Consider the following 14,428-nt stretch of genomic DNA (forward strand, 5'->3'; position numbering starts at 1 on the left):
CATTTTACTCCCGAGGACCCACTGGTGACACTGCAATAACCATACACAAAGACACTCACTGCTTCCCTCAGTCCTGACAGCAGGGCTTCCCAAAAAGGTAGGAGGACTCCAGCAAGAGAGAATTAGATACAGTGAAACATGCAAAAAGCTATCAGGGATGGAATTAGAATGATGACACATCCTTGAAAGAGAAGCAGGCACAGGAGAAACGTGGGGGACATGGGCTCACGCTTCCCATGCCATCACACATGGACACACACATATCTTTTCAAAAAAGTTCTCACTCTGTCACTTACACATACCCAGACACTTATTTATCTGGATGTTTATATGTGTAGAAATGCATCTTCAGAGAAAATAGTCACGCAAAAGGGAAAAATAAATATGCCACACCCTAACTCATATAGAGAGATGCATACATCCTCTTAGACAGAAAATCACTACAGAGGCTTACACAGGAAAAAAACAGAACCGCCAAGTTTAGTGTCCATAGGAACAGAGGGAACATAGAAATACTGTCAAGGCTGTCTCTGTGTCTCTCTGTCCTCAGACTTGATCCTGGTTTTCATTTCTCTCTCTCTCTCTCTCTCTCACACACACACACACTCACACACACACACACACGCACACGCACGCAAGCACACACACACACTTTCTTTGCTTTCCCACCCCCTCTGGAATAGAGTGGAGGAAAGACAAGAGGTCCCATTAGTAAAACAGACCCCCATGCTCCGTCTGGGAAGCCAGCAAGAAAGCAAGAGAGAATAGCTGCAGGTTGAGGTTAATCAATATGTAATATTTTCTATGGTCTCCCGAATGATACTGTATGGTGTTACTGTATATAATGCAATATTGATTATATCATATCACATAATCACCTATAAACTGATATATATAACAGTCCCAGAGGCAGACCCTGGGGCCTACAGCATGAGCTGGTCCCAGGCCCAAGGCTCCCCATCTGGTCTTGGCCAAGCTGTGGCTGGGGAGGACCCAGCTTTGGTTCAGGGGAGTTGCAGGGTGGGGGTTCAGGGAGAGGTGGCAGAGCAAGCACTTGGCCTACTGTATATTATGAAAACTCCAGTGGACATGACAGGAGAGCAGGGCTGGGGTGGTGGGGGCGGGGGGGGACAGAATGTTGAGAAAGCCTGGATTGGGCAAAACGTGGACAGGATTGGCCTGCAGCCTCAGGGAGTGGGCATTAGTGTGGCACCACCGCGGCCTTTCCTTCGTAGAGCAAGTCTCAGTTCCTGTGGACACCTGCAGAAGGAACTAGGCAGCCAAGGAACTAGCGTCTAGTGGAGGCCTAGTGAGAGTCCAGATCAGGGACAGAAGCTGAGCAGGGTGGCCTGGGCACAACAGCATCCACAAAGACCCTGTCTTCAGTCTTTAGTGTTTTACTGATCACCTGCATGCTACCTGCTATCCTCCTGCTCTAGTCTCAGTCCTGGCCCAAAGCAAACAGAATACCTCAGCTTGGCTTCAGGTCCCTCCCCCTTGGTGGTAAAGTTAATTACTTTACCCAGTCTCTATGTTACATTCGGCCTCGGAGATTTGATGATTTTCCACCCTAGGAGTTGGTGGAGCTGAAATTCATCTCAGAGCCAAGTTCAATTCTCCACAGGCGGGATAATGCTGGTTGGAGATACCCAGCTCCTTCCCCAGGCTGACCCGGGCCAGGGGACAGGAGGAAGTTCAGGGGAGATGGCCCCGGGAGGTCCTCTGGCTCCACCTCTGTTAGTCCTTCCAGCCCCCCATGCTGGGACAAATTCCTTGTGTTTTCCTAGGTCCTTTGGAGGCTCTGGCTTCCTCAGCCAGATCTCTGAGGCATGGCCAGACTCTGGGCCAGCCCCTCCAGCCTCAAAGTTGAGAGTAAGGGGTCCCAGTACAGGTACAAAGCCCTAGAGATCAAGCCAGGTACCTCCCCTTTGCCCACTGAACTACTCTGTGCCTCTGCAACCTCTGCTGATGCCCTGAGTGTCCATGTGTCCTCCAGATGTGTCCGAGGGCTCAGTCCCCAATGGAGACTCCCAGAGTGGCGTGGACAGTTTGCGGAAGCACTTGCGAGCTGATACCTTCACCCAGCAGCAGCTGGAAGCTTTGGATCGGGTCTTTGAACGTCCTTCCTACCCTGACGTCTTCCAGGCATCAGAGCACATCAAATCAGAACAGGTGAGGAAGGTGCTTTCTGTGTGCAGAAGTAGAAAGGAACTGAGCAGAACTGGCCTCTGGAGAATGTGCACAGGGATCAGCCATGTGCACACCCAGCACTGCATATGCTACACATGGGTGCACCATGTGTGGGCCGTGTGAACAGGCTCACACAGGACATTACAATAGAGTTAGGACACATCATTATAATGTATGGTAGTTAGAAATGGCGAGTTCTTGGTGCAGGAATGGCCTCGGTAAGTCTTACCCCTTTCAGAGCCTCAGTTTCCCCATTTATAGAATGAAGCACTTGAATATATGATCTAACAGGTCCCTTCTGGCCCTGCCATTCCCCGATTCCAGTGTAGAGTACTCAGAAATGTCCCTTGCCTAAATGCCCCCAGAGTCCTACAGAAAGTCTGTGTAAGCCTGTGGCACTCTTCTTGCCCAGCTGTGTCTGCCTCTTGCTCCCTAATCTAGCTGTCCAGTGTGACTCCAGGCAGGCTGACAGCCTACGCCTCATACCCAGTACTTCCTACAGATGCAGAATAGTGCAGAACACACAGCATGGGACACAGCCCACAGCACACTTGCACAATACACAACATAGAAACACATCTCCTAACTCCTCACATTTACCGTGTGCACATGTTTACATGCCGCCACCACCACCCAGCTGCTCCCTCCCTGCCACAGCCCATACTCACGGCATTTCCCCCAGACCACCGGCTCAGCACCCTCCAGCCCTCGTGTCCACCCACACCTCAGTGCAGCCTGCAGGGCAAATGCTCAAACATGAGAGCACACGCTCATTTCTCCTACACATACGACCCAGGCCGGACCCACAACCACAGCAACCACACACTTTGCTAGCACACATGCATGGGTGCATGCGCACGTGCATGCATGGGTGCATGCGCACCCAAGCACACGCGCACCCGCACAGCCCCGCTGGCTCCACACAGCACAGTTCCACTCTAGGACTCAACAGCTCACAGCCACTCGCCTTTTTCTCCGCCCGTCCTTTTATCCTATAAGCTGTTTGTCTTCATAAAACAAAAATCAAAAGTCTTTTTAAGGTGCCCTGAGCCATAAACCAACAAAGGAGGAGCCGGCTGAGGCGGGCGGCTTGGTGCACCCTCCCTGAGTCCCCGGCTGTATTACAATGAATAACCTTTATTTACTTTCATTAGACTATTAAACACCAGCACAGTCATTTTTCCCCCTGAAACTCGGAGCAGGGCCCATAAAGCAAATCCGAAGCCTAATTGAGTTCATTTTAATTTCTCTCCGATCACAGCGAATTACTCTGGTGATAAATCAGGGGGCAGCTTCACCCCCAGTAGAAGGCCTAATTTGCAGCTAATTACAAAACTGATTTCTACAGGAAGATCAATACGAGAAGGAATTGGAAATGACGAGGCAATCCCGTCCAGCCAGGGAGGGGAGGGGGTCCTCTGGGGGGGCCAGGAAGCGGAAGGGAAAAAAACGAACCCGAAAGAGCAGAAAATCAGTTTTAATTTAACGTAATATTAATCAGAGCAACTTTTCCTGCTTTGTGCAGGCTCCTGGCCTGCCCAGCTCCGGGGTCTGGCTTGGCGGTGGCTGCAATAAAAAGGCAATTACCAGAGTGTTCCGGGCAGGACACCCTTTCAGAGTCAATGACTGGCCCCCTCCCACCCTTCTGTTAGCCATGTGGACTCTCCCCCTCCCCAATTTCATACCCCAGTGCACAGGCAGAGAGCGAGGGGCCCGTGGGGCTGTCTTTGTTTGTTTTTAAAAAAGGGGCGCCAGCACCCTTTCAGCCAGCCCAGCAGTGCCAGGCTAGAGGCTCCACTAGGCCCTTCCCCCAGCTACTGCTTCTGCCATCATGTCATGGTCCATCCCTCTTCCCCAAGGCTCTCGACCCCAGGGGTTCCTTAAAATACCCCTTGCCTCTCAGCAGGGGGATCTTCGCTGCTACATTCCACCCTTGGGGCTTCTGAGGCAGGAACTGCTACAGAAATGTAAAGGGTGCTGGGATAACCACCGATAATGTATAGGCTGCACCTCAGCTTCACAAGTCAGGTCTGCCCCCACCCACACAAAACTCTCCATCATTCGTCGAGCCCGCCCCTCCCACTCTGCCCTCCCTCTGCCTGGCCATCTCCTTCCACCCCGTCTGGGAGCGCTCCTCGGTCCTCCTCCCCATCTGCACACCGAGCCCTTTCTCCGTGTGTGCGCATCAATAGAGAGCTGTCGCTTTTCTCTCTCTTCCCAGGGGAACGAGTACTCCCTCCCAGCCCTGACCCCTGGGCTTGATGAAGTCAAATCGAGTCTATCTGCATCCACCAACCCCGAGCTGGGCAGCAACGTGTCAGGCACGCAGACATACCCTGTTGTGACTGGTAAGGGGGCTTCCAGGAGGGTGGGGGCACAGCTTTTGGTGAGGGCGCCTCAGCCCATGCCATCTGGGGCCTAGTGTGACAAGTGGGCCCCCTGCCATGATATCTGTAGAGACAGCGAGCCTCCAAAAACCAGGGTGCTTCCTGAATAGACGTGCATAGATTTGAAGAGGGAAAAATGTGATCAGGGTCTCTGTGCGCTTCAGCCTGAAAACGGGGCTGTCGGTGGCTCTTTCTGCCCATCCTCTTGCCTCTCTCCTTGCCTTTCATTGCTTGCCTCCACCAAGGTGCCCAGAATTATAAGCCTCTTGCTAGGACTGGTGCAGGAGAAGCCAGAGGGTAAATAGGCCAGGATGGCGAGAAGAGAGCATGAGAGCCCAGTGTCCAGCCTCCATGCCCTTGTTTCCCCAAGGCTGCTGGGAACCTGCTTGCCTCTCCCTATGGGCAGCCTGGATCACTGTGGCTTTGGGCTTCAGGACATGGCATCCAGCTCTGCGGTTATAGATAAGCACAATTATCTCAGTCCTTCTCCTGCTTCCTAGAGAAATTACAGAGACTAAGGCTTGATTTCAAGGCAGGCAGGGTCAGGCCTGTCCCACAGGGGTAAGGGGCACCAAATCCAGGGGCTCCCATTGATTAGGAGCAGCAGAGGCAGCTAGAGTGGAAGAAGGCCGAGGTGTGACGCAGTGAGGGGCCCAGCCGATGAAACTCTAGGCCTCAGAGCTGCCAGCTGTGGAAGGCGCCTGGCATTGCAGAAAGGTTTCCAGGCCAAGGAAGTGCCCAAGTGGGAGAGACACACATTGAGGTGTTATTAAAATTCACCTAATTATTCTGGAGACACTAAAGCCAATGTGCCGTTTGTTCCTTGGGAGACAGAATGATTGAGAAGGGTCTCGGTGGGGATTGGGAGACACTGAGGCGTTACCTGCCGAGCAAGGCGAGCGGAGGCGGCCTAGGGACCTGGCAGCAGGACTGCAAACAGCTAGCTTCACAGTTAGTGGCAAAGACAGGGAGCAGGCCTAGCCCTGCTGTAGGACAGGGCCCTGGTTCTGATGTGCAGCTGATCTGAGTACAGCTGAGGCCTAAGGTGGGCTGCAAGTGGCCACTTAGCCTCTACCTGGTGGGGCTTGGGAGAGCCCTGTTAGCTTTCCCAGGTTCTCCTTAAGGGGTGTCCTTGTACAGCTGTTTCTAGCTAGACAGAGTTGAGCTATTTGGCTAAACAATGAGAGACTGAGTCCTGGAAGTGTCAGAGAACTGGATGGATGGGCTTTGGGGAGTGACAACCTTAGCTGGACGAAGACACAGCCTATTATCAACTGGCTCTTGACATGAGCCCTCCTTAGGCCAACTCAGAAGCTCTCTGAGCTGCTGGGTATTCTGACCCAAGGCAGAGAGATGGCTCAGGCCAGGCCACTTTTCTCCTCATCTGCTGAGAGTGACAATGATCACTTTCCAAAGATAAGAGAGAGCCCAGTAGACTTTCCTCTAATCCCAGCTCTGCTTCCCTGGGCCCAGGGCCATGGACCAGAAGGCAGGAGCTTTCAGGGGTGGAGAGATGGAACTTTCTGGGGTGGAGAGATGGAACTTTGAGGCAGGGCTCCCGCTGCAGAAGAACTTGGGCTGGTACAGAAAAGTCCTTCCACCTTGAGCCTCCCCCACCCGCCTTCCCCCCCATGGCCCTGGAACAGTCCCAGCTCAGCCTGGGAACATCTCCGGCTGATCCATCTGGATCCAAGTGTGAGAAAAGTTCATTTCAGACCCAGCTTGACATTCCCAGGTGGCAAGTTAGCACTAACATCTCAATCTGTATGCGACATTTCAATCAAGCGAGGAGTAACAAAAGCAGAACCATTAACATTCGGAGCTGTTCACCAGTGGTAATGACGGGGAAACTCGCTCAGAAACTGGAAATTACCAAAAAGAGAGAAGTGTGTGGAGAGGTGGGGGAGGGGTGGTGGGAGGGGCTAGGGGCAGGGAATGATTTTCCTACACTGAGGCCAAGATCCAACATTTGGATGAATGGTGCCATTACCCGAGAAAGAGCTGCTCATTCTTAAAATATTTTTGCTGGCAATTAAATGGCTGCAGTTATTGATCTTTGTTGATTTTATGTCCTCCTAATTTGCATAATCTATTAAAGATGAATGATTCATGATGTGTTTATTATGGGGACAAACAGAAGTTGCTGGAGGAACTGTCAAGGTGAGAAACAGGGCAGTGCCCAGAGACTTCATGGGCCATCTCAGGAGCAGGTCCAGCATGTTGGCCTCCAGGCCAGGACTTTGTGGGGAGCAGTGAGCAGTGATGTAAGGAGAGCAGATACAAGAGTTCTAGAAAAATATGGGCCTCTGTGAGAACCAGGCTCGAAGCATGGCTGGGGTGTGGGAGAGTCTTTTGGTATATTTGTAGAAATTCTCCTCAAAGATTCTTAAAAAGCTGATTTTGTTGGAAAATATGTAGGGCTTTATTTGGTGGAGAAAGAAAAGGGGAGACCCTTTCAGGCAGGTGATTCTGGCCAGATATGTGCTCCCATGAGAGGGTTGCGGGGAGGGATCAACCAATGCCCACAGCCTGGCTCGCGTGTACCCAGGTGTTCAAGGAGCCTTCTTCATCCCCCATATCTCAGGCACCCAGCTCATCTTCTTCCCAGGGGACAGGCAGCTAAGGCTGCAAACCTCCAGGATGAGTCCCGATGAAACTGGTCCAGAAATGTCCTAGCCCAACTTGAAGAGCTGACCTTATTGATATTCCTGCCACCTCCTGGCACTGGAGGCTGATTTCAGACTTCACCAGCCACTTGATACAACTGTTCCACAAGGTCAGGACTGAGAGGAGAGAGGAGCTTGGACTATTGTGTGGAGGGGAGAGTGGGGCCCAGTGGGCCAGGACACAGCTAATCACATTGCAAGCAAGGGTGGCTGCCAAAGGCTGGGGCTCAGCCTGATAGCCTCCCCTCCCCACCTTCCATCGTGGAATCAAGGAGAGAGACCGATTTTTCTGGGTAGTGTTTGCAAGTTCTGCCGAGATTTTAATTTCACTGCATCACAACTCAGCAAGCTGCCAAGTCAAGCTGGTTATTTAAATTTATCACCCACTTTCCCTTCCGCCACTGGGCTGCTCTAGCTCAGCGACATCCCTTCTCTCCAGCCCACTGCTCTAGGCTGCTGGTCTGGAACGGAGCCGAGTTGCTCCTAAGTGATAAGGAAAAAGGGACCAGCTAGATAAGAGAATGGGCTAGGGGCATTGTGGCCCCAGGCTTCCTCAGGTTAGCTGGCTATGTCTGGTACCCTTCTAAGGACCCCACAGAGGGCTACCATTAAGCCCTTAGTAGTCCCAGGGACCTCTGGGTCAGGGCCTCTTCAGTGAGGACTCTGGCTCTGACTGTGAGTTGGTGCCTTCATTCCTTCACGTCTCCCATCCCTGGTAGAAAAGAGCCTATCTTCCCCATTACCTTCTCACCTCGACCCCTCCCTTCCTGTGCCTGGCCAGGTCTGCAGCCATAGAGGAACATGAGGGGACACTGGCATTATTGTTGAGCTGGGAGGAGAAGATGACTACTAGTTTGGGGATTCCCAAAGTCTCTTGGAGATGCTTCTGAGCATTGAGAGAGTCCCTTGACCTGGCGAAAGTCTGCCATGAAGGTGAGAGGAGGTTCCCTACCCTGGAGCCTGAATGGAGCAAGATGGTGCTGGAGGAAGTCAGAAATTGTGCAGAGGCTCTTCATGCTCCATCTAGAAGCCAAGGAATACGCCGGTCCCCGGACCTGCTCCACTGCACAGGCTTCACTGGCCTCTAGTGGGAATCACTGCCAGACACTGGGAGAACGTTGTGCAGTGTAGCTCTCCCCTCCCTCACTTTAGTCCCAGAGAAGTAATGGAAGAATGAGACTGAGGTCTAGAAACAAGGCAGGTGAAACTCACCAAAACACAGCTGGGTAAAATATAACAACAAGAATTGTTAATACACAACCAGACTTCACTCTCTGGTGCCAGATATAGAGGGAAACTCAAATCCAGAGCAGTATATGAGAGACTGCTGGTATCACACTGGAGGTAAACCCTAACTGGGGAAAGCTGGGGTTTTAACGTACCAGGCAGGAGACATGACCTTGAGTCCAAGAGAAGCAAGAAGCTAGAACAGAGTATTACCCTGCATAAAGCCAGGAACAGAGCAGACAACACTGTTTATGCGAGAGAAACACACAAACTCATCCCAATGGCCCAGGGAAGCAAGTGAGGGGAGAAAAGTCTCCATGAGAGATGGAGACCCTAAGCCTGACCCTGGATCAGAGTCTAAATTTATACTATGAGTATGTGGCAGGAACCACTAGCCAAGAACTTACATAAAAATTTGTCCAGGATAGTAATCCATTCAGGAACCCCAACAAGAACAAGGGCAAACCTTCTCTGCAGAGACATTCCACAATCCAGGGCACCTGGAACTCCCGCAGAAAAAAAATTCACCGCTAAAGATGAGCTCACTATAAAAAATTACACACCTCATATGAACACAAACTATCCTAAGGGAGAGTTGGCAGAAGCAATAAATAGGACAATTAACACCCCCCAAGAACTGGAGATCATAAAACAATCCAAAAGCAACTATAAAATAAGCATGTTTAATATGCTAAAAAAAAAAAAAGATAAAAGAGAAGTATAGTTTTGTGTTTATCACAGATCTGGATTCCACATCCCCTTACCCACCACTGCTCAGAAAATCGTGAGATAACAGAGATAATTAAGAGAAAAGAATGAAGACCACACCTATAGTTTATTGTTTTGGGGAGCTGGAGCCATAGAAAGAGATGAGCCTCAGGTAGCCCTGAAAGTAGAGCCTGATTCCTGCTTATCCAAACTCCCAGACAGCTAAGTCTCAGCAGAAAATCTTCTCTTTACTTTGGAAAAATGTCTGAACATTGGAGAACTGTGACAAGGGCGGTGTGTGTGTATGTCGGGAGGCGGGGGTGGGAGTATAAAAATAAAAGGCCTTCTTAGCTTCACCGTTCTAGTGGAGGGAAGGTGGTTTTATTCAAGAGCTTGGAAGAAATTTCTCTTAATGCCTACAGTCTGTAGCTCTGAAGGAATTCATAGCTAAGAACCAGGAGGAGATGTGGGTGCTGCCCGAGAGGGGTATACCTAAGGCAGAAAGAGGGAGCAGAAGATGCTGGTTTCCTGGAAGCTGGCAAATTAGAGCAGGGGTGGGGTGGTGGGCAGTAAGGCAAAGTTCAAAGAAAAACAAAGGCCATGGAAAGACATGAACCTTTCCTGGACGCCTTGGAGAGCAGTATAGGCTCATCTTCTGAGAAAGGGTTGCAAACCCTTAGAAGCTCAGATTCCTTGCCCACATCTGGGATGGTCAGTGAAGTGGCCTTTTAGCAGATAGAGGTGTGGGCCCTGGGAAACCCTCCTCCCCCTACTCAGGGAGTCCTGAGGACCTCCAGGAACTGCCTCTTTCCTGTAGTTAACAACCCCCTTCCAATGCAACAGCATTCCCCTCCATAAAACAAACAGCTTAGCCCTTGGCCCGCCCCTGGGGGAGGAGAGGGCAATAAAGGCTGAGAAATGTTTCTAAAGGAGGCTGGGAGTCTCCTAGCCTTGTCTGTCGGCTCAAAGTCCCTGATTAGCTAGAGGAATTTAGGACACAGACATCAGAGTTCCTCTCCAACCTTAAAAGGAAAGGACTAGGGCAACATCAACATGCAGCAAGTCAGAGAGCCCTTTACTGCAAGGACGAGGACGAACTCAGCCAGAGGGCTTCTCCTCAGCACCCCAGGCCCTAGACCATTTCTTTAAGCTGAGAAGGCCCCCTCGAAAGAGGCTAGCTTCCTCCCCACATCCCTGAGGCCTCCAGCCACATCCCCAAGGACCTCCAGCCACTAGATCTCAGCTCTGATTTAATTATGGGGGCATTTCCATAGCAATGAGACATTGATAGATAATGTGGGTGCCCTGGGCCTACAGCCTAGGGAGTCATTGGATCAGGCCTCTTTCCCTTGCTCCTTTATCTCATCCAGCTCTAGAGAAAAAGGATATTGAAAAGATGAGGCATTAATCTACTCTAGGACTGGTACGGTCAAATAAAAGAGAGAGCAGAATAAAATCTGTACCACTCTAATCTCCAGCCCCAATCCCACACCCATGTCTGTGCCCCCACAGTCCTTCCCAGCAGGGTGCTTTGGGCTGCTATTGGAGCTGTAGAGGGGAGGAAAGTCGTGGGAAAGATAAAGAAGGTATGAAGCCTTCCCAGGCATCTTAGCAAAGATGTAATTCTATGGTCTTCTAAGCTGAGTTCAAATTTGGCCCATTAGACATGGTTCCATAGTGTAGCGGTTAGCACATCTGCTTTACATGCAGAAGGCCCTGGGTTCGTGCCCCATTGGAGCCACAGCCCATGGTCTACGGCCATGCCACCCTGAACAAGCCCAATGTCTGATCTCGGCTGCTAAGCAGGGTCGGGCCTGGTTCATGGCCTGGTCATATTTGGATGGGAGACTACCTAGGAAGACCAGGTGCTTTAGGCATAAAAAAAAAAAAAAAAAAAAAAATCGACCCATTACCTTGGGCCTTTCTTCCTTCCATCTGTAAGACCCAAAGGCCAAGCACGCCAAATGGACTGTTTGGTCCTCCACAGCACAGTCTCACCAATTCATTTAGAGATCAGGGAGAGAGGCCAGTTTGAAGATGAGTGAAAATATTTTCAAGAAATCAATGATCTTGATTTTAAGCTCATATAGTAGCCAACTCAGGCTAACGAAGAGTTGCCTAGTAGAAAACACTGAGCACTACTTTCATTATGAGCTAGAATACAGGGAACCTTTCAACTGCTATAAATGTTTAGAGATGCTTGGGGTTGTCCCAAAGGAAAGTTCTCCAAAGGGCGGATCTGCCAGTACTAACCTTGTTTACTCTTATCTTTCTACAAAAAAAAAAAAACAAAACAAAACGGTTGGCTAAGTAAAAGTAAAGTCAGTCAACCCAACCTTTTCTGCATAAGCAGAAATTGTAATTAGTGGTGTCCCAATGAATGTTACAAGTATGTATTGAGACCAAGGACTCAGAAAATGTCCACGTGGTCTCAAAGCCACCTAGGCAAGACCTGAAAGCCTGTTCCTCACGAGGTGACAGGAAGACCCTGCCACTCCCTCCCCAGGGTGATCAGAATCCTTCCTTCACCTACATTAGTTGTAGCCTCAGGACAAACACGCCAGCACTTTTTCAACCCTGAGCTTTGAGAGGCAAGCCTTGCCACTATTGTCACTTCTAAGAGGGCTTTGCGCTCCTGCATCCTGGAATCCTCCCTTCTCCTCCCTGGTGGCGGCTGGGCTGGCAGGCGGGGTGGGAGGAAATCCTGGGCAGGCTCTGAGAGCAGCCTAATGCTCCAGCAGCTTAAGTGGCCCGTTTTCCTTGGGATTAGGGTTTCACTTACACAGAGCGCCTGAAAAACGCTGCGCTTTCGGAAGGATTAGAGCTGACAATTCAGTGCTCTCCGAGAACAAAATAAAGCCGGAGAGGAACTGGGAGAGCTGGAGTATCGGGAGACTGTGCAAACAGGCTTAACCTCTGCCCACCCAGCGCGAGGGTTTCTCTTACTCTGAACTCATCGATGAGCCTGAGCCCGGCCTCAGGAGTGCCAGCACCTGCCCAACTCCAATCTTCATTTACGATTTGCTAATGGAGCCGGAGAGAAGGCAGCATGGTGGGAAGTGAAAAAAGGAGAGGACTAGAAGGTCTTCCTCTTTCTCTGAGCCTGTTTCCTCCTCTGTAAAATGAGGGAATTAGACTAGAAGATAACCAAGTTCCCTATCAGCCCTCTGAAAATGTGGTTCTCCCCAATACTCCTTAGCCTTATCCCAGGATCTTGAGGCTGCAGCTCCATCCATGGTGCAGCTGAAGTAGAAGGAAGTCTCCTCCTGTGGGGCCCTGGGTCAGCAGACTCCCATGGCTCAGATGAAGGCTATGTGCTCTGAGGAGAAGGGGTGTAAACAGCATGCCTGGTTGTGTCCAGCTGGTTAGCTGTGTTGGCGCAGACCTCACTGAGCTCACACAGATCTAGGCAGCATCCCTGCCTAGGACATAGCAGGGGCTAAATTAAAGGTCCAGCTGTCAGTGGGAAGCAAAATCAGCTAGCAGAGCAGCCACCCACCCTGAGCTGCCGGCACAGTCCCCTCTGCTGGAACCCAGAGAAGGCAAGCCTCAGGATGGGGAGATGTGGGGCCAAGACAGAGCCTGGGGCTGGGGGCCCTCACACAGGCATCTCTGCCTCAGAGGAGAAACTTTTGGAAGGATTTGGAAACCTGGGAAATAGGAAACAAAATGAAATATGCAAAAAGAAAACTCCCTCTCCTTTCAAAGCATCTTTTACAGATTTAGTTTGTTACTTTAGTGTGTTATATAACTTGGATCAGTCATAAAGTGATCATAATTGGTATAGTAAATGTAAGTGTACGGTATATTTAGGCAGTAATTACAAATTTAATAACTGTGGGTTCTTGGAATTAGTATAAATGCTTGTGTCAAATGCAGCCACAGACTGCCAACCTTGAAGCAATCTAATGTCTTCATTTTTGCTACCTTATGAGAAGCAGACAAACTTGAGGATAGGATAGTAAAACAAGAGTTATGTTTTGTGGCCTTAGGGTCCTCCACAGTGTCAAGTGGATAACGAAAGTGCTCATTTTCAGAGAAAGATGCTGAGGAAAAGCATCTCTAAACTCACTGAATATAACTTTTGCTGTATAAATCTATGTCTAATAAGTCTTGTTGTCTGAACCATCACTGAGCCAAAGCATCTCTGCTGCTTTGGTGGCTTTCTTTTTATTATTTCCTTACTCTTCTGAATGCTGACATTTTCCTCACTTGGGATAAGCCTCTCCGTTCTTTCACGTGATATTTTGCTGTTCTTTGTATGATCTTGTTTATTGGTACAATTCAATAATTAATCTCTGGGTCATGAATACTTTTGAGAATAGGATGAAAATCATCTAGACGTTCTCTATGTATATCTATAACATCTTATGTATGGCTTTATACAGACTCCCTGAAGCATAACTATGGGGTCCTACAGGATCAGGGAACCCCAATTAAAAAACCCTTGCTGTAGAAAATGGAAGAATGTGAAACATGCAAGGAACAAAAAGGGACAAGAGGTTCTGTTACAGGAAGGATTCGCTTAACATAATCCCAGGTTACTTTCCTAGACCAAATACCTATTTTCTGGGTCTATAGTACTTGAGAATGTCGTTCTAGAATTACCTAGGTATACTGAATATATTGTTTGTTCTGTAACCCAGGTTCTGCCATCTACTAGCTGTGAAATCTTGGACATAATACTTAGCCCCTCTGAGTTTCATTTTCTCATCTGTAAAACGGTGATCAAAAACAGATCAGCAGCATAGATTGAGGTGAAGCTTAAATGAAATAAGACATAGAAAGCATTTAGGTCAGTGCCTACCGTACAGTAGGTGTTCAATGAATGTTAGCTAGTCTTCATGCAAGTAGAAACACAACTTGGTCCTTGAATCTTAGTCCTGACAAAAGACCATGAATTATCTGGTGGCTGAAATTTTCCAATTTCTTAATAGTCTTTCACTTTGCTTTTCTCTGTACTTGTAAGAAGAACTGCACTTAGAGTCTCCAAAACAGTTGATTCGATCTGGCCCATTTGGTAAGAAATGTCTGACAAAAGTGCACTGTCTGATTCCGATGTAGTGATTGCTGTAGAAATTGGCTTTAGAATCTTCAGGGACTTCTGTAGTTGAACTGAGAAGATATCCTCATCAAGTACAGTGCTTCTAACACTTCTGGGTACTTTAAGATTCTCAACTACTACTGTTTCTTGAAGAGCCTCTGTTTTTTAGAAAACTCTCAAAGGAGATTAATAAACCATCCGATGGA

At 49.3% G+C, this 14,428-nt stretch overlaps 1 protein-coding gene across 1 annotated transcript in view; it reads left to right on the plus strand.

Moving 5' to 3' along the window:
- The window catches only part of LOC105304668 (paired box protein Pax-2), a 52,044-nt gene that overhangs the window by 26,600 nt on the left and 11,016 nt on the right, over positions 1-14,428 (plus strand). The window contains exons 4-5 of the mRNA XM_023522537.1: positions 1,997-2,172; positions 4,412-4,538. Of these exons, the coding sequence (XP_023378305.1) occupies positions 1,997-2,172; positions 4,412-4,538 (303 nt within the window). The remainder of the gene's footprint in view (positions 1-1,996; positions 2,173-4,411; positions 4,539-14,428) is intronic.

Source organism: Pteropus vampyrus, unplaced genomic scaffold, assembly GCF_000151845.1.
Source record: "Pteropus vampyrus isolate Shadow unplaced genomic scaffold, Pvam_2.0 Scaffold348, whole genome shotgun sequence".
Classification (NCBI taxonomy): Eukaryota; Metazoa; Chordata; class Mammalia; order Chiroptera; family Pteropodidae; genus Pteropus; species Pteropus vampyrus.